Consider the following 27123-nt stretch of genomic DNA (forward strand, 5'->3'; position numbering starts at 1 on the left):
CCCCACCCGGAGCGCCGGGGCTGAAGGAGGAGCGGCTCCGCCAACCCGCCTCCGGGGAGGAGGAGGAGGAGCACGGCCTGCACCTTTTTACTCCTCCTCCTCCTCCTCCTCTTCCGTCGCTTCGTTTTGAAGCCCAACAACGCGTTTCCTGCTAGGAGCTGCGGCGACGGAAGGTGCTAGCCGGGTGGAAGCGAGCAAAGCAAACAAGCCAGCGCCTGGGTGAGTGTGGCTGCCCCTTCCTCCCCCTCCGCTTGCTAAGCTGCTGGACGTGCTCCGTCCCAAAATGCACGAGCCTGAGATTTTGCAGGCTGCGCAGGTCCTCCTCGCCGCTGCTTGTATCCCAACCAGCTTTTGCGCGCACGGAGCTTGCTGCCTTATCCATGCTCGCCTGTCCAGGCCTCCGCATAGTTCAGTTAGGGAAGGGGAGCGGGCGTGGGGAGGGCTGACGTCAGAGGGAGGCACCTGCCCCCCACATGCCTTCCAAAGGGGTCCACTGCGGACCCTCCGCCCACCCGCTGCCCTTCCTCGCTGTCTGGTCTGAGCATGTAAAGCAGTAGCTTCCAGAATTTGCCTTTTGCGTTCTTACTCGGGGCCACCTTTCTCCCCCCCCCCCAACTCTCATCAGAGAAGTAGACATCATGAGTAGGGAATATGCGGTCCCACAGAGGCCTCTGAAGGGCAATAGTTTCCCCATCTCCCCCTCTGTGCATGATAGCATCTGCACACTTGATTAAAATTGTACTTCCAGCATACCCATGGGTTGGGTTAACTTAGCCACTTCAGCGGGGCATGAACATTTGCCAAATTTCTTTCCATTTGAGGCATGCCATGGTGTTCTTATGCTGGACAGCATAAAAGAGAAATTATGCGCCCAGAAGCAAACTATCTGAGCTGCTTAGCAAGTGTAGCGCATTGGGAATTTTGAGCCTCTTATGAAAATGGTATAGAAGTATTATTAAATGAATGAAATATTTGAAATACTCACCTGTGCCCTTTTCTTTAGATGTGGCATCACCTGCTCCTTCTTGGCTGTAAAGCAGGTGTTCCCTTCTCCCCACACAGCAGTACAGGGATTAAAATCCTGTGGCGGTGTTTAGGCACCATGAAACTACAGTCTTCCGAATTCCAGTCCCTCTTCACACCAGGACTGAAGAGCGTTGCAGGTACTAACGTTTCTCTATTATTACTTCTATGGTTTTATGGTTGTTCAGGACCCAGCTGGCAGCGAAGTGTAGAAGAACCCCCAGAGCACGAGTGATAACAGACATCAGAAATGAAATGGGAATTTTGCTGCTGGGGGAAGGGGTTTGCACCAATCCTTTTAGCAGCGTTGGTTCATCTCAGTACAAGAAAAGTCATTTAGAGCTGAAATAAACTGTTTCTGTTCTGAGAGGGCACAAATGGACCCAAGATATCTTGGTTTTATTAACTGATAGATGGAATCATCATTTCTGCTAGTGAAATCACATCAACTTTAGTGGGCTTGAATTAGTACAAGTGGCAGTTACTACTCTCGAGATTTTTTTTAAAAAAAGTTTTGCTAATGATTGTTTTTTCTCTCCACTGCCCAGAATTATTTGACAAAGCAAAGTATGAATTGAGGATAGCAGGAGGTGCAGTAAGGGACTTGCTCAATGGAATGAAACCACAAGATGTTGACTTTGCCACCACTGCTACTCCTACTGAGATGAAGGAAATGTTCCAAGCTGCAGGTGTCCGAATGATCAACAACAGAGGAGAAAAACATGGAACTATCACTGCCAGGGTAAGAAGATTTTGCAAGTCCCAGACTGGGAAAGTCTGCTCTTTAACCTGCTTTCCTAGATAAATATGTATTTATTTACTTCAAATTTGTTTCTAGAAATGTAAGGCACTAAATGTGGTTATCTGTGAATCTCCACCACCCTTCCACTAGATGTCCTACTGTAGTGTCGGCAAATATTTGTGAATATCCTAATAGCTAAGGACAGATTCTCAGTATACAGAATGTTAATAAACACGTTCTGTTAACAGTTAGGTTGCATGCAGTCTAATGGGACATGCAAATAATTTAGTTTCTTTCCATATGAAAAGGGGTGCTATTATCAAAAAGGTGAACAAATGCTTTTACAAAATTCTGTTATAGCTCCATGAGGAGAACTTTGAAATTACCACGCTTAGACTTGATCTGGTTACTGATGGGAGACATGCGGAAGTGGAATTTACAACTGACTGGGAAAAAGATGCTGAGAGGAGAGATCTCACAATCAATTCTATGTTCTTAGGTAACTCCCCTTCACAACCCTCTGATGTGCCATTCTAGTTTAGAGCCAGGCCACCTACACAACTTTTTACCTGGACAAATCTTTGGTCTGAAGTCAATTGCTACATCTCGCTTGTCAAAAGTAATTGGGGGACTGCTCAGTGACCAGACTGAAAAATTCCTGGGACCCACATACTATATATGCAGCAAGCTTGAGTTGCCTGACAGGGGAGAGGGATATAAATGTAACAACAAAACAGTATTTATTATTTCTTTGACTAGTTTATGTGACATGGACAATTGGAACCCAGCACAAAAGTTTCAGTGTGGAGTGCTCACATTGAGTTTCAGACAGCAGCCGTGCCCATTTCCAGGAGACTTCATTTCTTTTCCCATCTCTGTTCCTCCATTCCCCCTTCCCCACAACAAACTCTTGGGGTTCTGTGGCCACTGAGCAAGCTCAGTTCTCACTGGGCTGTTTTTTATTCCCTGCCCCCTTCCTCCTAAAGTCTTTTTGTACTTCCGCATATTTTGGGATTCCTCAAGTCTGCTGATATTCATCTCTTGTCGCATGGTGCCATTTTGGCTTCATTAGGCCTGCATGTTGAGAAGGTTATTTTGGCATGTAGGCAACCATGGTTGAACTTTCTGGCAGCCTACCTCTATCAAAAATGCTTCACTGAAGTAAATTTGTGAACTGAAGTAAACTCATGCCTTTATTTGCTTTGTAGGTTTGGATGGAACACTCTATGATTATTTCAACGGCTATGATGATTTAAAAAACAACAAAGTCAGGTTTGTCGGACATGCAAACCAGAGAATACAAGAGGATTACCTAAGAATTCTGCGATACTTCAGGTAGCTTTCAGACTAGATTATTGGGGCTGCCCTTGAAGACAACTCAGAAACTACAACTGGTCCAAAACACAGCTGGCAGATTGCTGGCTGGGGTTTGATTTCTGTAAAAGTTAGCTGGTGGCTCATGCTTTTAGTTTTATGTGTTTTTAATGGTGCATATAAAATTGTTTGGAGCTAGTTTGGTATTTTTTATGAAACTGCAGTATACAAGTATTTTTGAACGGTGTCACTTCTTCACTCACCCAAGGGGGGCGGTGGACCCACACTGAGACAGTGCACCAAGGCATTGTTCATTCACCTCTTCCTTTTTCTCTTCAGGTTACTCAATATCCGTATGTGGTACTTGCATCTCAAATGTCTGTATTTTCAAAAATGATTATTTTTACTACAGGCAGTGAGTGACCATTTTAGGTGCGTCCAGTTGGCCAACAGGATAGCTCAGTTGGTTAGAGCATGACCCTGATACATAGGTGCTTTTGGAACTTGAAGAGGGCAGAATGGGAGCCGGGAACAGAAATGTTGCATGAAATGGTCGCCACCTGTATTATTTATTGAATTTGTATACCACCCTACCTCCAAAGATCTCAGGGCGGTTCACAGCATAAAATGCAGAATAATAAAGTACATAATAAAAACAATAACACCCCCCTCCCACAAACACATTTAAAATGACACAGACTGATAATCAGCCAAAGGCCTGGTTGAAAAGGAATGGTGACCACCAGCATGTTTGATAAAAACAGATTTGCTCCAGGTACTAAAACTGATCTCTCTCTCTCTTTTCCCTCCCACCCACGCCAGATTTTATGGACGGATTGCAGAAAAACCTGGCCACCACGAACCTGACACTCTGGAAGCAATCAAAGATAATGCCAAAGGTTTGGCTGGAATATCGGGCGAGAGGATTTGGGTGGAGTTGAAAAAAATTCTTGTTGGAAACCATGTTAATCATCTCATCCGCCTAATGTACGAACTGGATGTGGCTGGCTATATAGGTAAAGTGCTATGTTTTACATAGCAGTAATGCTTATCTCAGCCAGAGGTAGCAGTGGGGAAAACCTGCAGTGACATAACCTGCAGTGAATATCTCTGTCCCTTGTTTGAACACAAGAAGGGCCTGTCAGATCAGACCATAGATCTATCTAGTGCAGCATTCTGTTCTCACAGGTGCACAATAGCACTCCTGTGGGTGTGTTGCATTAACTATTATGCCCATGCAGTGTATCTAAAACTGCTCTGATAGGCACCAGGCAAAAACTATCGTTTATAACCAGGCCTTTGGCCTTTTACAGTCTGTGGCCTTTCAAAAATGGGTGGGATGTTTTCTATTGTACGTTTTCCCCCTCTTGGTTTTAATGTGGGATTTTTTGTCTGTTTGCTTGTGAGTTGCTTGGGTTGCCCTGGACAAGATTGCCCTGGACAAATTCAGTAAATAATAATACAGTTGTACCTTGGAAGTCAAACAGCTTAGTTCCCGAACATCTTGGCTCCCAAATGCCGCAAACCCGGAAGTGACTGTTCTGGTTTGCAAACTATTTTTGGAAGCCAGACATCTAGCGGGGCTTCCAATTGGCTACAGGAGCCACTCAGAAGCCGCGCTTTGGTTTTCAAACATTTTGGAAGTCAAACGGACTTTCGGAACAAATTCCGTTTAACTTCCAAGGTACAACTATAATAGCCCTTAAGGCAGAAGAGCCTAGCCTTGCCTGCTAGACTTAAGTCAAACTCGCATTAACAGCCTGCTTGTATATTGGTTGTAGAACATAATTCATCAGTAGTTCCAACAGTTGCCCTGTCCCAGTGCTGGTGCAAGGCAACCGGTTGTGGTTTGGGACTAATGATGCCACTCGCTACTGAATTCTTGTTTGCCATTTTCTAAACAGCTTTTCTGATTTCTTGGTTTCATTATTCTCATGTTCCTTTTTTGTGTGTCTCCCTCAGGATTACCTGTTAATGGGAGCCTGCAGGAATTTGACACAGTCTGTAAAAATGTTCAGAATCTCTTTCCAAAACCAATGACCGTTCTAACATCACTGTTAAAGGTGCCAGACGACGTCTCGAAACTGGACCTAAGGCTGAAAATTTCAAAAGATGAAAAAAACCTTGCGCTGTTTCTGCTGAAGCACAGGAGAGACTTGGTCAAAGCTACTGATACCACAGAGCCACTCAAACCATATCAAGAGTTCATTATAGATGTAAGTGACATCATCATCATCATCATTATTATTATTATTATTATTATTATTACCATAATCATCATGCCACTGCTCTGTGTTGCCCCAGCCACTCTGGGCAGCCTCCAACAAATTATGAAACACAGTAAAAAGTCAAACATTTCTTAAAAAATACTGCGCCAGAAGCTTTTCTTGAAAGGCGCTCAACTCTTCAGGTTTTTTTATTACTACAGTAGACACTCGGGTTGCGAACGTGATCCATGCAGGATGCACATTCGCAACCCGCAGCGTTCAGAACCTGCGTCTGCGCATGCACAGGTTGCGATTCGGCGCTTCTGCGCATGTGCGACTGCTGAAACCCGGAAGTAACCCACTCCAGTGCTTCTGGGCTTCGGTGGTCCACAACCCGAAAAAACGCAACCTGAAGTGGCTGTAACCCAAGGTATGACTGTATTAACCTGCTGTTAGCTACCAGTGCCACATTGTCTCCCCAAAGCAGATAAAACCTACTGGTTGGGATGAAGGCAATAAGGAAATGGGAATTGGCTTCTTAAAAATACACAGAGAGTGCACTTTAGCTTGTCTACCTCTTTATACCCATTTAGACATAACCATTACCTGAATTTTAGCTGTGAAGGCTCTATGTTGAAACATCGCTGGCTAAGCTAGAGCCGGAGAGAATCATGGGTGCAGTTCAAAAGGTTCTGACACATTATTCAGGAGAGTTCCCCAGGTCTGGCCTTACACAAGCTTCCATGATTAACTTTGCTTAGAATCTAAGCCAAGAAAGGCAGGCTTTTAAAGTTGTTGGTGTTGTACTGGAAATGTATAGCTGTTCAGTAAAAATTGTTGTGTATACAGCGTGGTGTGACTGGCTGCAATGCTCATTTGACCATTCAGCCACGACACTGCAGCATACCAGAACTGAGAGGAGTGAGATCAACATGTTGCAAATGTGGCAGCAAAGCCAAGCCAGCACCCCTTCTGGTTTATTTGCACCATGCCACCATATTTGTGCCCTGGTCTGTCCTGGTATGCTCAGTGACTCAGCTGTGCAACACAGCCCCGCTACGCCACCCACTGCTGCTGCAGATGTCTTGTGTTCAGGTCTCTCACAATGTTGTGATGTGTGTATATGTGTTTTGTGAAGTCAAGGGAGGCTGACTCAGCATCCAGAATCTGTGAGCTTCTGAAGTACCAAGGAGAAGGACTTCTTCTGAAGGAAATGCAACAGTGGTCTGTCCCTTCTTTTCCTGTAAGTGGCCACGACATAAGAAAAATGGGGTTTTCATCCGGGAAAGAAATCGGGATACTCTTGCAGCAGCTGCGGGACACGTGGAAAAAGAGTGGATACCAGATGGAAAAGGAAGAACTCTTAAGCCATGTAAAAAAGGTGTAAAAATAATGATTAAAAATGTAAAGTAAATTGAGTACATAAAATTGTATCAAAGTCTGCATGTAAATATTCCATTGTTCATACTCACTTGGGTTTCATGCACTGTTGGAATCATCGGGATTATTCTTTTTGATGGATTTTTTTTTTTTTTACAATTAAAGTGCAAAACGTTTCACAAGCAGCTGTGTTCTTCTACTAATGTGTGGTTATATTTTCCGAGTAAGAAATGTATTTTGTATTTTTACTGAACTATTTATGAATGCCCTTGTGGTGTTAAGTTGTGCTTTGTTCTCCTACATGCATCATATGCTGCAAAAGTCTGAAACAGCTTGCAAATTTTCTGCTTAGTGCAAGTTTGGGTAATGGTAGGACAGCAGTATTTGTCCACTAGGTGGCAGTACATAGGAACCTTTATAGCTGCAAACAAAATACACTGGATCCAGAATTGGCTTCCAGTTAATTACAGACACACAGTCTTCCATGAATATGGTGTTAACAATCTTACTCCGCTATAAGTGATCACCAAAGACGACTGTAGAGGGTTTTTTTAAAATTACACATTAAATGACTTTTGTGGAGGGAAATGTTCATTGACTGCTGCTGCTGAAGACAGTTTTACTACACGGGTCCCAAGATCCGGTAGTGTCAAAAATTATATTATTTATTTGATGGTAATAATGCTAATACATGGGACGCGGGTGGCGCTGTGGGTAAAACCTCAGCGCCTAGTACTTGCCGATCGCATGGTCAGCGGTTCGAATCCCCGCGGCGGGGTGCGCTCCCGTCATTCGGTCCCAGCGCCTGCCAACCTAGCAGTTTGAAAGCACCTCCGGGTGCAAGTAGATAAATAGGGACCGCTTACCAGCGGGAAGGTAAACGGCGTTCCGTGTGCGGCTCTGGCTCGCCAGATGCATCTTGTCACGCTGGCCACGTGACCCGGAAGTGTCTGCGGACAGCGCTGGCTCCCGGCCTCTAGAGTGAGATGAGCGCACAACCCTAGAGTCTGTCAAGACTGGCCCGAACGGGCAGGGGTACCTTTACCTTTAATAATGCTAATAGGTGTATAAGCTTAATCCTGACCACCAATCCTTCATCTGTCAACCTTTAAAATGATTCTTTGACTTTTTAACAAGCTTCAAGATTGAAGGGAGGTCTGACATCTTGTATTTTTGATAGCCGCCTGTATTATAGAAAGCCTTGTTAATTCTTCTGGGCTGTTTCTCAATCTACTGACATGCACAGTGTTCAAGACTCCCTGGTGTAAGGGAACTAAGGAGGCTGCTTAAAGCAGTTCCTTTCTTTTCCTATGTACATCATTTCTGGCTCAGTGCTTCCCTTATATGATAGAAGTGATTTCACTCAGTGTGGCTTCTGTGTCTGTAGACTTTAATGTTTCCTACTGCCATTTACTTTTGGACACCTAATTGTCACAGGGCAGTAGTTTCATGATCACACATGTTCCAAAGCCTTTATTTAGCAAGATGAATTGGAAAAAAAATGCATCAATCCTTACAGTAAATTAGGATAAAGTTGCAGAGCACATGGGTCCCAGTATTCTTCATACATATTGTGGTATGTATTGTGAACATGTCATTTCATGGGAATGGGAGGCATTCATGTAAGCCAAACGTAATTAAGAGGCACAGCAAACCAGAACCCTCAAAACACTGACATTCTTCCCCAAACCTGTCTGTTCCTCAAGCCCCCTTAAGTATGAAGTCTAGAGACTTGTATTTAAAAAGCCTAACTTGTGCTACCTTCTCCTCAAACTTCTGTATTAACTCTACTTCTGCTGAAATTAGGCATGAAAAGGCAGCTCTATTGTAGCCAATGGCTTTTGAAATACAAATTGGGAAGGTGAGGTTAACTACCCTTTCTAAAAATATCCTACCGAGATACACAATTAGGCTTCTTTTGAGCCTAATTGCTGTGGGTGAGTGGCAGTTTTGGGGGCCTCTCCCTACTATAACTCCTGCCCCCCCATCACCCCTCTCCTGCCTCAATTAGGGGTGGGTTTGTTTGTTTTAAAAAAGCCTACTATTGGTTCCAATAGAAGATGTCTCTCCCCGCCCCCAATTCCACCAGAAAAACCCACCCTCTTCATTGTTGCAGGGTGGGGAGTGATCTGGAGAATACAACTAGGGAGGCAAATCATACACACATACCAATTAGGCTTGAAATGAAGCAAAAACACTTTTTGTAAGCCTATTTGCTGGCAGAGGGGTGTTGTATGATCCCCATGACAATTCTAGTTTGCAAAAGTTCCCATGAGCCCAGAAAGGTCAGTGGCCTCAGCCTTAAATACTGTAGTCTGCAGTATGCATGGTCTGTCAGGAACCCTGCATAAACTGCAAGGCAACCCATGATTCAAAATGCTTTAAAATGACCTACATTCCCATATAAAAATAAATGATCCACTTACTTGGTTTTTTGGTTGAAGCGCAAACCAGCTGTAGTTATCACCAGGAAGATTCTATTCCGTGCAAACTTGCCTGTGCGTGATTGTGAGGGAAACACTGTTACAATATTAATACAATATTAATTAGGGTATGTACATATTAAGGGGCAAGATGCAATTTGCTTGAGAGGCTCAGCAAAACATTAAACTCTGAAAGTCAGTGGAACAGACTGGTTTCTACTACAAGTATCTTGCAATGGTTTGTAAATGTAATTATCAGAGGGGCCAGGGAAGGGAAGGGGTATACATAAGTTTCATTACAAAGTAATTCAGGCAGCAGATTAAATCTGCATAGGAAACTGTAAGGGAGCAATTTTCCTTACAGATTAACTCCAAACCTGAACTTCTGACAGCGAATATGCTGGTGCTGCTATCAAGGAGGAAAACAAGTGGTAGCTCTGTGTTGCATAGAAAATAAATCTAGTATGAGATTATTCCTGCTCTAAGGCTGCATTAATGAGGTTTATAGACCTTTCTCAGAGTTTTTAGCTTTCCACAATGAACATGGCTCTGCATTTATACTTTTCATTCTTTACCACTTATAGAGCGAAGAATCTGCGCAAGAGGTTAATTTCAATCAACCACTGACTAATTTCTACACACATTCTTGCTGATGAACATACACAAGCCCAGTCCATTGATGATTTTTGCAGGCTGCATTTTCAAATGTCTCCAAGATGATGGCCGGTCCACTAGCACTTCTAAAAGTCAAGGAAGGCGAAAAGATAATGCACCCGTGTGAAGATGATGCACAATTTGTTACTCCATTCAGCTAGTACTTCTGAGAAACCTGCATGTCTCCCTACTATCACCTAATAATACACCAATCTCTTTTTAAAAAATCAAAAACTATTTCTGCAGGTGTCTTGCTTCCTGACCTGCTGTTCAATTCAGAACTAAATTTTAGTGAGAGCAGCGAGGCCAGAGAAAAGGATGAACCAGAAAACAAAGGGTTTCAAGGGGCAATAAATAAAGTTAAGCACCTAAGTGCTAAAAGCTCACTTCTTCACTGGTCTGAACAATTTTGCTCAGCTGCATTTAAAAAAAACCCAACCCTCTAATTTTACCTGAACTAACTTTCCATTTGGCTAATTCTGGATCCTATAGACTGAATCTTAGATTCATCATCTTCAGTTACTGGCAACATTAACACCCCAGTCACGTATGCACATAATACTGGCTCATTTTCAAGTCGCCTGTTGACCAGCCAGAACAATGTTCTTTGAGAGAGACTTTAGACAACAGTTCTGTTACTGCAACTTTACAGTGTCATTTTCATTCCTTTTTAGTGAGTCTCAAGTAGCAGCCTTGCAAAGATCCCAGTGAAATAAAGACTGCTGTTCATCAAGCACTAAATAAATAGTTGTGGATTAGGAGTATACAATAGGCCATGTAGCATTATTTTAACATACAATTTGAAAGTCTTAACAGCTCAAGATCTTACGAAGAATCTTTAGCACAACACAATAAAATTTTCTTGGAATGAAGAAACTACGTTCACTGGTCTTCAAAGAAGTTTGTCTTTAATGAGAAATTCTTCATTTAACAAATGTAACTACTGATCAAAACAAAATCTTCGAAGTTGAGAAAATGTTTTGAATAAATTTATTTTGTAACTTCCAAAGAGCTATTTTAAAAATGTTTTGCGACATGCATAAAAAACCCAGACATTCCAAACATTTTAAAAAAGAAAACCTAAGGATTATGTTGTAAATTCACTTATGATTTCTCCTTTTTCTGAAGTCCTTATTTCAAACTCAGCCACAGAATTTAAAATAAGAAATACATTCCTTTTAAAGAAGCTAAAATCTATGGAGGACCTTGGAAAAATAAGAAATAGTGAGTGTTTTCAAAACAAAAAATGAAATTAAAAAAGCATATTATAAAGTATTGGAAAGGAAATAAAATTTAAAAAATTATAGTAGAAACACAAAGTGGCAGGAAACTTTAGATTTAAGCGCTTTACAGTCCAAGAATGTCAGCAATGTGGTGCTCAGACGGTAGGAGAACTGGTCAAGTTTGGACTTCCAAGAAACAGCTGTCAAGCAAGTCCAATCAAGGACATTGCAGAAATTTGCTTAATTTCTGATTTATTTATTTTAAGGAAATCAGATATTTGTGTGTCTTCTCTGTTTAACTGCAGTATGATCACATCTAACACACATTTAAGCTTGTGAGATTTCAACCATATGTGGTTGAAGGCAGGCCAGCAGAAATTAGTTAAATCTAAGCAAGGCAGAGAGCTTAAAAGCTCTTTTCATTTGGGTAACCCAATGGACCTGGTGCAAGACAAGCTTTTAAGCTCTCCACATTGCTTGGGGGGCAAGACCCGCTCAGCACAGGTTCTGGGAGTACAGGCAATGACCCATTTCTGCACGTCCAACTGACCTGTGACTGTGTACCCACGCACAGAATGGAGGGGGGCGTAATGGGGCAGGGGGAGAGGGCTTATGTGTACTCCGGCAACACATGGGGTAGGAACCTAACCCCTGTGCAAATGGGTCATTGACTATACTGGGAATTCTCCTTTTCTACCTCTCACGGCTAGCTGCTAGTTTATTCTTCCCAAAGGCAAACAAAGGAGCAGTTACAAGCACAACGTGCTTTCCTTACCGCAGCTTTCATAGAGCAGTTTTAACAACAGTCAGGCAAAAACCACCACTGGATGAACGAAGAATTGTTCTCTGAACAGAAACAGCACTCCTAAAAATGCTTCGCATGAAAATTGAAATGCACTTCCACATAAACAGTAACAAGAAAAAAATGTTTTGTATACCTATTTGTGTGTGAAAATGAAGATGTGAGATCTGTAATAGGATCTATATTGATTTTAGAAAAACCTTTTAAACAGTAAGGGTGTTAATTCAACGAAATTTCGGTCAGAGTAGATGCACTGAAATTAATGGATCTAACTTATGACATGCTAATTTCAATGTGTCTGCTCTGAGTAAAGCCTAAGGCTGCAATCTAACACACACACATATCTGGGAATGAATTCAGTGGGGCTTATTTCTGAGTAGACATGTATAGGTTTGCACAGCAGGGATGTTTTTGATAAATGCAATTATCTAATATTTAGTGCTCAGATGGAAACACTGATTCTGACATTTTTATAATCTGTTTCAACATGAAGATATAATAGACTTTAACTCCCTGAGAGTTTTCATTTTCTCCAGTTGTTTGACGTAAAACCAACAATATACGAGCACAGGAAAAACCAAGCCAACACAGAGAAGCATTATTGGTTTTATACTGGAACCAGAAAGCATATAATCTACATAAAGAATTCTTCATTGAGGGTACAACATCCAGTTGCACAACACCAGAATATACGGTTTTAGCAGTTACTTGAAATCACACTAGTTTATAAGCTAGAAAATGTTATGAGCTTGATAATATCAAACCCATTACACAGACTGGGGCAGAAGGCAGAAACAAGTCAACATTAAATGAAATTAGTGGAGTATTTATTTCTTGTTGATCTCACTATAATACTTTCCCCTTTTTTTAACCCCCCCCCCAATGTTTACACACATTTCCACCAAATAGGCAAATTTTAAGCTTGCTGACGTCTTGTGTCTGTCTTCTTCTGCGGCAACTGCATAACAAAAGCCAGTAAAATATATTGACATCAATTCATCAAACACTGCTGTTACACAACCTCTGTTTATTGGAAGCTGGCTTGCACACAAGCATAGTTGATTCTGTGCAATTTAACAAAAGTATTGGTTCACTGAAAACGTGGGACCTCCCTGATCCTATGACACTGTGCGAGATAGAAAAGTTTGTTCTATAGTATGGTGGGGGTGATGGTGGGGAAGAGGTAGTAAAGTGATCTGTTCTAAGAGGAAGAGGAAGAGGAAGAGGAAGAAGAAGAAGAAGAAGAAGAAGAAGAAGAAGAAGAAGAAGAAAGAAAGAAAAAAAGAAGGAAACGTTCTCCCCTCCTACAATGGTGGATAAGAGAAGTGTTGGAACCTCAGACCTGCTCTTGATCTCATCATGCTTAGGAGGTGAAGAGATGGTAGCAGCATGTAGAGAGAGGTCTTGCAATGGGGCACCAGCTACAGTGAGCATTCATCACATAAGAGATGGAAGGATGAGATTTTAACATGTAGAAGTCATTATTAGCATTACACTATTGTTAGCAAAAGTTCAAAATCCACCCCCCCCCCTTATCCACATGCCAGCTCTGCAAATGGTCATGTCCCTCCACCATTCAAAACAGAGGCTTTTTCCCCCCCTTTCAAAATTCTTGCCACCCACAAATCCCACTGATGACAATGAAAACTCCAGCCTCTTTAAAAACAAAAACAAAAAACAGAGGCTCCAACATTTTTCCCACTTAGGAGAAAGCTCTCTAGTATCCTGACTCGTTTTAGTACAGGCCAGTCATCACAATCCTGTGCTTTCACATTAATGTTTTAATATTGCAATCCTATACGAGCTCCTTTTGGAGAAAATAAAAAGCTAAAATGCTCTCTCTTAACACAACGACCTACATCTCACTCTGTCCAAAATGAGGTTTTAGCTACTATTGCTTTTCACAGCTCAGCAGAGAGACAGTGCTGCAGCACGAAATAAAGGTGATCGTTCAGTTGTGACTGGAATGATAAATAAAAAAACAAACATAGTACTACAGAGGTAGAAGACTTCAAGGAAGCAACCCTGAATTACAGAGTTGCTTCTTCCTATCTATCAAGCACACTGAGTTCCTAACACCCTTTCTGTGTCTAATGCCGTTTATTGCCAGCAAAATAAGCTTTCAGCAGCGGAGTGATGGAAGCCATGGCAGGATCACTAAACTTGGGGGCTTGCTTTTTTTAAAGCCGTTATCTCCCTCCACAGATAAATACATTGGTTCCTATAAAATCAGCAGTGCTGTTACTTCAACAAGATACCTAGCCACCCTTAACGAGATCTCTAACAATATATTCCAAAGAAGTGCAGTGACAAAAATGGACTCGGGGCAGGGGTGGGGAATACCAATATATGTAAAATCAGTCTGCCATCTGCAGACTTTGCTTGCCAAAGTGCATTCTAAGAAAACAAGGCAAAAACACACACACACACCTTTTTGCTGTTTTTAGTCCCCATTTCAATAACCCACACGTCTCCTAAAAACCAACTTGCTCAAATGGGAAGCATTAGTTCCTGTTCTAAAGAGCAAGTTATAATTGAATTACACCCTTTCAAGCTTTTGACAGACAGCTGCAACTTACCAATGCCAAAAGAAACGGCACTTCCAAGGACCCCGCAGAATCTTAGACATGTAAAAAAGATACACAATCGCAATATGGTAGACAGAAGATATTAACGAAGAAAATTACACTTTATCGCAGTCCTAAACATTTTCATGAATAACTTATGTTTTCGTTTAAAAAAAAAAAAAAATCAGCCAGAACATGCCAAATGGAGCAAAATCAGCTAAAGGTGATACAACAAAACAATTCTATGGGGATTTTTTTTTTTTAACAAAGGAATTGCATATAATAGTCCTTTCAGCAGCAGGCTCCTGCCAGCAACCACTTTGTGACGAGGGACCTACTGTCATCACATGGACCCCCTATAGGAGGTTTAGACCTTGTCCTCTTTTAAGGCTTATTCAAGCAAACACTAATACCTGTAAGCTTATTTCACACAGTTAAAAAACAACAGGGCTTCTTATAAATTCACAACATTCTACAGGCAAATATAACAGTGGGCAAAACCTTATACCTGTTTCATTATCCACAAGTTGAGTTACACTCAGTCTTCATTCCTCCTCCACAGTTTTATCTTCCCACCGATAGTATGAGTCGTCTTGCATTATTACAGGGCAAATCTAAGTCTGAGCTGTCCGTTTCAGTGTTTATGAAAGAATCGGGGGGGGGGGGCTGCTTTTTTTCTCATCTCCGTTGCACATTTGGTACTTCTTCCTCCAGAAGTCTAAATCTTAAAATGTCATTTTTTCAGGGCCTTTGGAAGCAACAGTACTTTTTATCTGCACAAAGCTCAGGTGTACAGATCCTTTTAGATAATCAGACATAAGATGCAGCACTTTGCAGATTTTTTTTTATTTTTATGAAGACACTGACTGCTAATTCATCCAAGGTAAGGTTATCTGATCACAGGCAAAGCAACAGTGATCTTTTACCAGATTCATCCTCTGTTTCTGGAATCCTTGGCAGCAGGGCAGAACGGGTCAATCCCCAGAACTTTTGAGGTGACATATCCTTCTTTGTTGAAGTAAACTTCCAGCCTATGTGGCTTCCGCAGATTCTGCACTCGGCTATAGTCCATGCATACCTAGGAGTGGACAGCATTGTATTAGCCTTTTTGAGCAGGATATATCTCATAAATCACTACTTGCAATAGCCCTTCCTGTCACTTGGAGCTCAGAGTAGCAAAGCCACCATAGTCGTACCTTGGAAGTCGAATGGAACCCGTTCTGGAAGTCCATCCGACTTTCAAAACATTCGAAAACCAAAGCACGCTTTCTGAGTGCAGCCTGCAGCTAATTGGAAGCTGCGGAAGCCCTGCCATACATTTGGCTTCCAAAAATAAATTCACAAACCAGTACAGCCACTTCCGGGTTTGCAGCATTAGGAAGCCGAAACATTCGAGAAGTAAGCTGTTCAAAAACCAAGGTCCTCAGCAAGAGGAATCATTTGCACATGTTCCAGGCAGAATCCAACCAATTTAAGGGCATGAACTAAAATTATAGGGGTGGCTTTCAGAATAAGAGTTAACAGATTTGCTTAGTTAAGTACTTATTCGTTCCGGAGGTCCGTTCTTAACCTGAAACTGTTCTTAACCTGAAGCACCACTTTAGCTAATGGGGCCTCCTGCTGCTGCTGCGCTGTCGGAGCACAATTTCTGTTCTCACCCTGAAGCAAAGTTCTTAACCTGAAGTACAATTTCTGGGTTAGCAGAGTCTGTAACCTGAAGCGTATGTAACCTGAGGTACCACTGTATTCAGATGTTTAGGCTAGAAACCTTTCCCTGACGGGTAATGCTTATGAGAGTATTTCCAAACAAGCAATAATCCAGTTTGCATTTGAACCAGAACAGCAGCAGGAATATCTGTTTTCTATGCCCTGAAGTTGTTAAAAAAATCATTATCTGCATGCAGGAATGGTGAGTACAAATTAAAAGAAATGCTTGAGCCACAAGGAGCTTTGTGATGGATAAGGAAGAAATATATTGCACATCTGAATAAGGTGTCTTACCAGTTTGCCCAGCGCTCAATATTCTGGGGGCTTGGTTTTTTTTGGCACCTCCCAGGTACTCTTATTTTACTAGTTCTTGGGGTATACGCTATGTATGAGGTATACACCAATACAGTAAAAAGCAAAAGCATTCAAACGGCATATTAATACCCAAACCTACTAGCGTTAATGAGAGGCATTTTATTACCCAGGAAACCAGCTGTGCTCTGTGGAAGATCTGCCAGTCAGATTCAAGTTGCAAGCTTTGTACACAGTAAGCGTCTCGTGCACAAATCCATGAGGATTCACATATGCAGCCATAGGCCCACCAAGAGATAAACTGCAAGAAACAAATTTTTAAAAGTCAACTTCGAACACTCAAGATACTGGTGGCTGGTGAGAAATTAGACATGGGGAATATTACTGTTTTGAAATAACATTAATATTCATCATGGGGGAGGGGAGAGATCATAGAAACATGGAATCGTAGGTGAATGCTATAAAAAAATTTTAATAAATAAATTGGTCAATCTTTTTAATGTTTTTTGTTTTAATTTGTTACCTTTTTATTATGTTGTTATTTGGTTTTATGTTTTTATATTGTAAACAGCTGTAATATATTCTTATGATACAGTAGTATATAGGTATAATAATAATAGTATAAAAATACATAGATAGAAAGATAGATAGATAGTAAGGGGGAGACCAGCCAAGACTATCTGAGGTCAAGGGATGGCATTTCAAGAAACACTCTGCCCCAAAACATTTTGTTACCTGCTTCAACAATCTGGTCAACAACCACATAATTGGTTCATTGCCTTAACATGTTTCTGTGAAAATTTCTCAGCAGCAGAATAAAAATTTTCTATAAGAGAACATGAGCACTCTCAGTGATTTTCACATGTATCAGTGAGATCCACTTAGAGCCAAACATTTGCAGTCGAATATATATATATTTGTTTATATTTGTTTTGGGATTATATTTGTTTTGGGATTATTCTCCACCTAAAATGCAATCTTTACAAATTGCTTGCTAAAATAATAAAATGTATAATTGTTAAAATGCAGTTTAGAAGCTAAGAGGGTATTTATTTCAAGGCAATTTCTACAGTGTAAGCCCTTTGCAAACTCACCTGAATATTTCATTTTTAGTAGTGATTTCTGTGTCTTGACAATGCTTACAGCAGAGAGATGTACACTACAAAAGCAATAAAGCAAACATAAATGGGGAAACTAACACTTTTTAACTAACAGAACGGAAGATCCGCAAAACATTTTGTTTAAATACTTTAAATTGCAAGCAAAGCAGGTTTAATCCAGTAACTTTTCCTAAAAAGGAGACCACTTGGAACCTTATCTTCCCTTTAAGAAGTTTTCATAACTGCTTCCTGAAACTCTCTTTCTGTGGCGGCAATGAAGAGACCGACACATTAAATGTAATAAAGTTGACAACAACCTTATTGAAAGTTGTAAAGACCTAAGACTTGCAAAATTGGAAACACTCTAGACCCAGTGATGGAGCAGAGCGTCCAATGTCCCTATCCATGACTGTCCCTCTGGACATCATCATTCAACATCCCATTTTCCACAAGCGGCCAACCAGATGACAATGAGAAGTTCAAAAGCAGGGCATGAGTGCAACAGCACTCAACCATTGTTGTGTCCAAGTGTCTATAGTCAGGAGCACGCTGTATCCGATCCTGCAGGCAGCCTATACCCATCGTATCTAGTAGCTATTGATAGCCTTGTGTCTACTCAAAAGTCTTAACTGGGAACTTGCTCCCAGGTAGGCAAGAGAACAATTTCAAGACCTTGTAAAGAGTTCAGTACACTTACTTTGTTCATTATATCTAGTTCACATCGTAATCGCTGAACAGCACTACCAATTTTAAGCAGCTGAATTCGCAGTGCATCATCAATGGGCAGACAAGCAGCAACTCTGTATGAAAAATCTGAAGAAATTCAATTTCATATATTTAAAAGAAGGTCAATCAGACACACAGCACATTATAATTTCCAGTTAATCAGTGCATAACTATTACGAGGAATCAATCACAATCTACCAGCAATCTTTTTTGGCATCAGCTCAACTGGAATAAACGAAGTGGCAATTTCTGCCACATGCTATTTAGCAGATGCATACGGACTATGATCTTTAAAAAATGCACTACATATAGCATTAAAAAGAAAAAAAATCAAAAAGGTGACAATATTGCTTTTTTGATGCAACTTTCTCAGGCTGCATTATGCAAACTGTAAAGCAAGGCAAAGAGCAAAGGCAATGTTAAACCACACAGTTAATCCATTTTCTTATAAATATGAGCCGCTCACTTGTATAGTAATGGAAGTTTCTGTTTGATGCCTGATGTGGTGCTGGGGTTACATGTGATAGTAGCAATCTATATTGTCTATTACTCGACAATGACCACATATAAGCCATTTTTTGTGGCTTTCACACCGAAATTCTGTAATGTTGGGAAGGAAGCAGACTTATGTGCTATTTAAAGCGGACAACTCTAAAAGGTACAGAGGGAACAGGGGTGTGCGTTAGATCCAGACAAGTCCTGAACCTTGAGCCAAAGATTTGCGATTTGTCTGAACCAAAATAGAATCTCGCCAAATCACTCTGAAATAAAGCAGGGATCTCCAAAGCCTTTTATGCATTGAGATTCGTAAAATAAATACTGGAAACAATGTGCTTGTCAAAAGTGAAATCTTTCTCCCAAAGCTAGCCAGATAAAGGAAAATATCAGGGTGGAGACAGAGAAGGGAAGGGTATTTTTGTTTGTTTTTTGGAACTGTCTAGCCTCTAAATCAGGAAGAAATTAGTTAGTGCCTATTCCATTCTCTTTTAGTAGCCCTCCTAGCAGTCCCTGCTTGGACAATGCTGGACATTCAAGTCCAGCTGCTGCTATGCCACATGCCCACACATTCACATCTCTCAAACTAGCTTTGCACTTACTTTCTATGGTTTTCTGCTATGTCGGTGTCAACTGAGCAGAAAATGGGTTTGAAGATGTTCCCCTCACTATTCATAATAACTAACTTCCTAGTCTCTCCATTTGAAAATTAGCAGGTGACTTTTCTAGGAGCACCTGTTATGCATGCCATTTTCAAAATACAATTGCTGCCCACCAAACCACAGGAAGGGAAGTTCTCGCCACAAAATCAACTTTAAAATGGTGTCTACTGCCAAGAACCCACTATACATCTTTCCAAAATTTGGCAGGGTTCTTAGCTAGGGATACCTCTCTGTTGCATTCTCTTTTCAGGCAAATTTACAACAAAACAATTGGCTAGGATAAGTAAATGCTTTCTGAAATGCGTGCTCTCTCTCTCTCTGTGTATGTGCATGTGTAAAAAGGTGCCCAGCACAAACTAAAACCCTAGGGTTTGACCGGCTTTATCCATCCAGGAAGGGCCATTAGGCCCACAAACTATATCCAAGTCTGTCAAACAGAGAAAAGTTAGATTTTTTTTTAAAAAACCCTGCATGTGAAAACATAAAGTTTTAAACTTTAAACTTTCCAAATTAGGCAGTGTCTGAATCACTGTGAACTGAAATCATGTTGTTGTTTTTAAATGCCAAACTGGGATGTGAATTGAATCTTATGGTCTTGTAAACACACTCTTCATGGCCAATCCCCTACACCACGGAGAACTGGAAAATGTGTAGTGTCTTAATGCGGCCATGAGCCTTCATTGATCAGAGCCGACTTTGCTAGGCAAATGAAACTTTTTCTTCTAACTTATGCAATATATCAGTTAAAGCGCATAGAGAAGCAAACAAGCACAACTTTCAAGGAAAAGTTATTTATTAAGAGTACCTATTGGATTTGATGGAAGCGATTCATCTTTAAGATTTTCATCCCACTCGTGCAGCTGTTGCTTGACTCTTTCCATCAAGGTTTCCTTGTGTTGGAAGAAAAACCTAATTTAAACATACAAACTCCTTTTTCTTTTAAAAAAAATAAGAATGAAGAATAAAGTAGAGAAAGTATATCTGGCTGTCTCTTTTGCAGTAAAGTTTCATTTAAAAAGGTGCAGCTTCTTAACACCAAGTTGAAATCCATACACGTATCAATGTCTAATTCACACTTGTATGAATTTCAGCTTGGTGTTAAGCCATGGCACAGCTGAAGTCTTACAGTGGTGCCCAAATCTCTGAGCTTTCATTTCCAAAAAATATTTAGGCCTCCTAGAAATAAAGTTATGGGGCAAAATGTGCAGGTACCTGCTTCTATGGAATAAGAGTTGTATGGCTACCTTGTGTATTTTTTATGGTACCAAGGAATGCTTCCTGTTGTTAGATAGCAACAGCATCTCTCTCGCTCTCTCTCTGCGTGTTTTCTCCACAATCAGGACAAGCAGGACTTGGCTGAATTCCCATGGTAACAATAAGGTTTTCAGGCATGGTTGTCTCATTAATTCTGCATTATTGCCATGCCCCTCTGTGGCAGCCAATTTGTGCTTGGCACCCCCAGCCCTCTTTCAAAATGTCCCCACTACTTCAAAAAGCTTGGTGACCCCCTGAATCATTCTGTTTTATCCATGGGCAAGATGGGCACATAGTACACCTTTCTTGTTCTAAATATATGTATGCCAACCAATTAGCTCTCTGTAAGGGTTGAGGGAACTGTGACACATTAAAACGTTATCCAGTGATTTCACCATGGGGTTTCCACTCATGGAAAGGAGTCATCCTTGGATACAATCCATTTAGCAATCATAATCTTATCAGCTGATAGTCTCAGGCACCCCTTGGTGAAGGTGTGTTGGATGGCAGATGTAGGGCATAATAAAACCATGTAATCCTGCTGCTGAATTAGCCTATGACACAGTTTCTTCTTCACCAAACTCCTGGCTCCAGCCTGTCATCCCTGATTGCAGGGTGGATTCCAGTGGGTATTGGCAGACTATATCTATCCCTTGCAGAACTTGTACAGTCCGGAGGTTCCCACTCTTGTTAGTCTCGACCAAGACGATTGCATGCTGGTTGAGAGGTGGTTGAACCTGTCAATGCTGTTTAGGTATAGGCCGTAGGGGCAGCGATACTGCTGAGACAGCAACTTGTATTTCCTTGGCAATATCTGACAGAAGGTCAGATATCTAATACATAGTAGCATTTCACTGGTTAGCCACCATTTTAAAACACAGGTTTGTTCTCTCGGAGGCAAAAAGAACATGCCAGATTGAGAGATAAAACCAAGAGCAAGACCTTATTAATACTTACAGCATCATATAAGGAATACAACCAAGACGGCCAGGAAGTCAGACTAGCACAGTGGAATTTGCGCTGCAAGACAAAACAGATATAGATATTTACCCTTACTGCTAAGTAATAAATGATATTCTTCAGATACTAGAGGAAAGAGAACACTTCTATAAATATTTCATCAAGCAAATCTCCCCTCCCCAATGCATGCTCTATTAGCATAATTATGTGTTTCACTATGTTACGATCAAGTTACAAAACACACCTTGTGAACCTTAGAAAACCCTGGTGAATAGACAGAAATGTGCTTGATCCCCATTATTTATATCTTTAAACATAGTATCCAATACTGTTTTTATTCGGAGACATCAGGTTGATATTTCTACTGTGATAATTCCAAATATTGCAGTTTAAGTTGATTTTATTCACACCAACCCCAATAGTGCAAACATCACTTAAAATCCAAATAGCCTACTGCAACTGCTTTGCGGATCGTGCTGCCTAGCAATTCAATGGTTCCAAAGTGTGCCCTCACATAAGTAAAAACAGGGTTAAAATGTTCCTGAAGTTAACCTCTACGCCTCTTACCACTGAAGGTTTTCTTAGCCCTGAAAGTTCCTGCACAACTCTCACTCTTTAAAGGCATCATCATCAATTACAGATTAAACTAATAAAGTAAAATCTATGGGTATATCAAAATGTGATATATTTATTTTTTTAAAAAGTGAGGCAAGGTGGGACATGCAATTTTGGCCAGTCCTCCTACTAGGGCTGGGTGATATCTGGTTTTCAACATTATGCTATACCACCAACTAAACTTCACAATATACAATGTCTGAAATAAGGATGGAGCTATGTAGAGGCATAGACTGGCTTCACGGTTGTTCCCACATTGTCATTTTTGCAGAGCACACACACATGCATCATGATTCGCAATATATTGCCAGGTCAAAAATTATGAAACTGATATCACAGTAGAGGACTTCAAACCAGTATTGGACCATATATTGATATATTGCCCAGTTCTACCTTCTACAAACCTCTGGGACATTATTCAAACTATGCCCACTACAGGAGCAACTTTTCAGGGACTGTAAATGGGTAGTAGGTAGGGGGAAATAAGCAAAAATGGAATGCTTCCTTCGCATGAGTTGCTTCGTACAAAGCCACAACAGAATACAAACTGATATAAACACACATCTATTTCCTTCTTGTTTTTCACAGCACACCGTTGTGTGAATGATGCAGGCCAAAATGAATGCAAGGCATTCTCATCCGTGTGAAAGCAACCTTGGTCCGTTTGCATTTATGAGGTCCAAGCTGCTGCAATCGCACAGAAAACCTCTTCAAACTAACGGCTTGGGTTAAGTGAAGCTGTGTCTACGCTGTTGCATATATCAGGAAGCTGCAAAACTCATGTATACATTCCAGTTATTAACTGAAACACAGCAATTGGGGAAGGGGGGGGGGCTAAGCCTCAAGAAAAGGTAAAAGAGATCCAAGAGATCACAAAAGAGAAGAGGAAAGCTAACAATATTCCTTGAAGATACAACGGTCATTTTAAGTTACCTCCAAAATTAGGGACCATAGTTACAAACGCCCACTTAAGGACTTTTTAAAGACATCAGATTTACTCTGAGCAATGGTTCAAATAGCTAACGCTATTTTCTGCAAGTTTTATTTTGAGGGTGAGATGTGGAGTCTTTGTTAATAGCGCTACATGGATGAACCACACATTCTACCTTTCCCCAAAGCTAGCAAATTAATACCAAGAGAGGAAATGTGAGTGACTTTACACAAGCACTGAAGAAGTCTGGTGTTGGGAGATTATTCCGAGACTTTAAAAAAAAAAAAGTTTTGTTAAACTAGTGCTTGTGGGAATAATTGCATTTATGATAAACAGACCTGTGCTCTGCATTCAAAGAGGCTATCACAGCAGGTATCCAAAGAAGTGAAGATTAATATAAAAAATATTCCTTTAATAAGAAGGATGTGATTGCTTGAGACCGAGAGTGAAGCAAATTTGGGAATGGCCTGGCTAGCAATAGATAAGGGCAGAATAGAGAACTCCAGAAAGCAGCTTAGCCAGGCAAATAACTAGGCAGTAGGAACTATGTGTTCATAAGAGTTGTAAAGAGATCAATGGGAACTTGAGAGAGTTTAAGCAGATGTATGACTGATAAATGGAAGAACCACGCAGTCACAAAAATAAATAAAATGGCATACACCTGTTGCAGTGAATTCAAACCTAGAATTGTAACTGGACCTAGAAGCGAAGGGATCCACCTTCCTCTGATGAAGAATCAGAAGTCTTCATACCAATTTCCCCTTCAGTTCACTAGTCTGAATTGCACCCAATTGAATAGTTACTTCAAAACTTCTCATTTAAGTACTTTGCTATGGAGAGTGGCAACAAAACTGCCAGGAACTTGCTAAGGCTTGAACATGCATGAGCATTAAGTTCAGGAAAAGTTATGGTGTTAAGTCTGAGGAAAACTAGTCAGGTATAACAGGACAGGGCTCATCTTCAAACGAAAAGGAACTGCACTGCACATAGCCCCCACGAGAAGAGCATCTCAGTAAATCCTGTTTATTTGGATAATGTTGAGCAACTGGAAGATTTGACCCAAAACACTATCTGAACAGGGCTGGGTCATTAGTTTCTGCTCTTATTCATCTAGTACCCTTCAGGTGCTTGCAGGTTTCTTCTGAGAGATTGAAAGCCCTCTTTTCCCAGGCAAGTCACTTGGAAAGGGAAGAAGACATGTTTTGGGGCTGCTCTGATGAACAGGTTCCCAGACTTCTGCACCAAGCCCCTGCACCTCTGGCTACATTTGGGCATCCGGTTGGCTACTGTGAGAACAGAGTGCTGCCCTATATGCATCTTTAGCTTAAACTATCCGTGCATTTCTTATGTTCTTACGCATCAAAAGTAAAAAGTTTGCAGCCATCAACCAATCTGACTTAGGACTAAGCTAGAGTGGCAAAGAAAAAGATTTATATGCGTCGTGTGTGCGATATAACATTGTGCCACCAGATGGCAACGTGGAGTCCCATTTTTCTCTACCTGCTTTCCCTGTTTAAATTAACACTTTAAACTGAAATGCTTCTTTGATGTGTCTAGATCCAGCCCCAGTCCACACTTTTTCCATACAATTAGAAAAAGGGAAACCTGCAAACAAGTTTTGCAGTGCGATGTGTTCCTGCTCGTGGTTCCACCCGTTTTTCCAGGTGGTACCTCCGGTTACGAACTTAATTTGCTCCAGAGGTCCGTTCTTAACCCGGAACCATTCTTAACATGAGGCACACTTTCACTAAAGGGGCCTCCCGCTGCTGCCATGCCGCCGGTGCACAACTTCCGCTCACATCCTGGGTCAAAGTTTGCAACCAGGAGCAACTACATCTGGGTTAGTGGAGTTCGTTACCCAAAGTGTTCATAAGGAGGACGGTACGTAACCTGAGGTTCCACTGTACGTCATTTACCCACCCTCAGTTTTCATTTACTGCCCAAATGAGCATGCACAATTCTCCTGGGATGTTCTTGTAACAAGTCCCACAATATTTGTTGTACTTCACCAAACCTTGGGGCTTCCTCAAGCCTGCAAACACTTCCACCTTGTGCGCCGTTAGTGCGCCAGAAGCGGTTTCGTCATGCTGGCCACATGACTCGGAAAGCTGTCTGGACAAACACCGGCTCCCTCAGCCTGAAAGCCAGATGAGCGCCGCAACCCCATAGTCGCCTTTGACTGGACTTAACCATCCAGGGGTCCTTTACCTTTTTACCTATTTTGGCAACATAAGCACCTGCACCTCGAGAATATATTTGCTATTAGTACAGTGGTACCTTGGTTCACAAACTTAATCCATTCTGGAAGTCTGTTCTTAAACCGAAACCATTCCTAAACCGAGGTGTGCTTTCTCTAATGAGGCCTCCTGCCGCCGGTGCCCTTCTACTGTTCGGGTTCCATTCTTAGTGCAAGGTAAAGTTCGAAAACCAGGACACTACTTCCAGTTTTGCGGAGTTCATATACTAAATAGTTCGTAAACAGGGCTGTTCTTAAACTGAGGTACCACTGTATACAAGATAGGAAATAAATCCGGAACTACCGTAATCCTGCATTATTCCTCTGAAGACACATGGAATGTGTCACAATCTGTTCCATTTCCATAAGGCATGAAACCTACAGCATACAGCTTAACACACATTTTGACTTAAGCCTCTCAAATTAGTCTCTCCCCCACCCCGCTCTTTCCTTCCCTTACACGCAAAAAAGACTTTTCCTTCAAATGAGTAGCCAAAAGATAATTGGAACCAATTATAACTTGTCTAATATAAAATGTGCAGCTGCCCATTGTGGTGAACTGATAAGTCACACAAATAATCTGCGGCAGCAGGGGGTTGACAGGCGCCGTCCCATTTCACACGTCTTTCTTTAAAAGGAGAGACACACAGATGGAATTTATATTGATTTTTGAAATGTCATACCAAAAACATAAAAAATAAAAATACCATTAGCTTCTGACCTTTTGATATTTCTGCCGCCATTGATGTATATGTTGATCCTGCCATGCTGCAGGCTTGGAAGAAGGAAATATGTGGCATCTGCTGCAGGACTCCAGCTGCACTGCCGACATAGTTGAAGGCAGAACTCGCTCAGGGAGGATTTGCACCTTTGCCTGCTGTATTCTGATAAAGAGATTTCACATAGGTATGAAAACTGCATCTGTCTCTCTATTTACTCAGCCTCTTTAGCTACATCAATAAGACATCTAGGGGGAAAAGCACTCCCATAAATTTTAATGGATTTTAAAAATTTCAGTTCCACATTTTACTTTTGCAGCCTATAACGGATACTTATTTGGTTGGATTTTCCCCAATGCTAGTTAAACCCCAAGGGTCAATAGACGTGCTCCTGAATATAAGTGTGTTCTTTTAAAATGGGCAAAGATATTAAAACCAAACAAGTTCCAAGTCTTAAGCAAAGCTTGCTGCCATCGCGAAACTTGTCTCCTCCCGATATGTGTTATTCAGCTGACATTCCACAGGTAATATGCAATCATAACAAAAATTTTAGTTGAAAAACATGTAAAACATAAGACAGGTCTAGACGAAGAACTTTATTCCTCAATATTTCTCTTTTTTCCAGGTGCCTTTGTTCTCTCCCAGTGTAGAATGGTTACAAAAACCATGCCACCGCTACAGAAGAGAACGATCTTATAGAGATGTAGTCAACCAAGTCCAACTCAGAGTAGACCCACTGTAATTAATGAACCTAAGTTAGTCACGTCCATTAACTTCAACGGGTCTACTCTTTGAATACCACCCTGTTTAAAAAACATTCCCATAACACAAATAGTTTCTGACGTTAATGTGTGCCGCCATCTTGTGTTCAAATTGCTACATTCCAAGTAAGGATTATGAATTTATTACGAGGGAAACACGTATTTAAATCATTTTCGTTCTATACACACAGATTTCTGCAAAACAGACAGAGACCTTAATCATATATTTTCCCTAGTGCTTCCTTTTCAGAAGGTAGTCCAACAGTGGCCACCTATGGCTCAAAACTTTTCCAGGTTAAAAAAAAAGTGG

General features: G+C 41.1%; 2 protein-coding genes and 1 long non-coding RNA gene across 6 annotated transcripts in view; 2 read left to right on the top strand and 1 right to left on the bottom strand.

The window, feature by feature from the left end:
• The first annotated feature begins 18 nt into the window (after positions 1 to 18).
• Positions 19 to 6849, top strand: TRNT1 (tRNA nucleotidyl transferase 1). The gene is made up of 8 exons (XM_083602008.1): positions 19 to 219; positions 1004 to 1163; positions 1572 to 1765; positions 2126 to 2264; positions 2974 to 3100; positions 3902 to 4095; positions 5042 to 5295; positions 6425 to 6849. The coding sequence occupies exons 2-8, from the start codon at positions 1004 to 1006 to the stop codon at positions 6671 to 6673; spliced, it is 1317 nt and encodes a 438-aa protein (XP_083458134.1). The 5' UTR covers positions 19 to 219; the 3' UTR covers positions 6674 to 6849.
• A 371-nt stretch (positions 6850 to 7220) lies between these two features.
• Positions 7221 to 14185, top strand: LOC310757441. The gene is made up of 2 exons (XR_014545210.1): positions 7221 to 12959; positions 13020 to 14185. It is a non-coding gene; the product is annotated as an uncharacterized lncRNA (long non-coding RNA).
• Positions 13366 to 27123, bottom strand: part of CRBN (cereblon) — a 28648-nt gene continuing 14890 nt past the window's right edge. For 3 of the 4 annotated variants that reach the window (XM_083601978.1, XM_083601979.1, XM_083601980.1), the window contains exons 5-11: positions 26055 to 26217; positions 21549 to 21611; positions 20143 to 20227; positions 18152 to 18267; positions 17449 to 17513; positions 16524 to 16655; positions 13366 to 15413 (exon numbers count right to left, since the gene is read on the bottom strand). In XM_083601978.1, coding sequence (XP_083458104.1) covers positions 15233 to 15413; positions 16524 to 16655; positions 17449 to 17513; positions 18152 to 18267; positions 20143 to 20227; positions 21549 to 21611; positions 26055 to 26217 — 805 coding nt within the window. In that variant the 3' untranslated portion in view covers positions 13366 to 15232. Of the gene's footprint in view, positions 15877 to 16077; positions 16656 to 17448; positions 17514 to 18151; positions 18268 to 20142; positions 20228 to 21548; positions 21612 to 26054; positions 26218 to 27123 lie in introns of all 4 variants that reach the window. The other variant, XR_014544998.1, reaches the window with a different exon arrangement.

Source organism: Podarcis filfolensis (genome assembly GCF_964270895.1).
Source record: "Podarcis filfolensis genome assembly, chromosome: 2".
NCBI lineage: Eukaryota > Metazoa > Chordata > Lepidosauria > Squamata > Lacertidae > Podarcis > Podarcis filfolensis.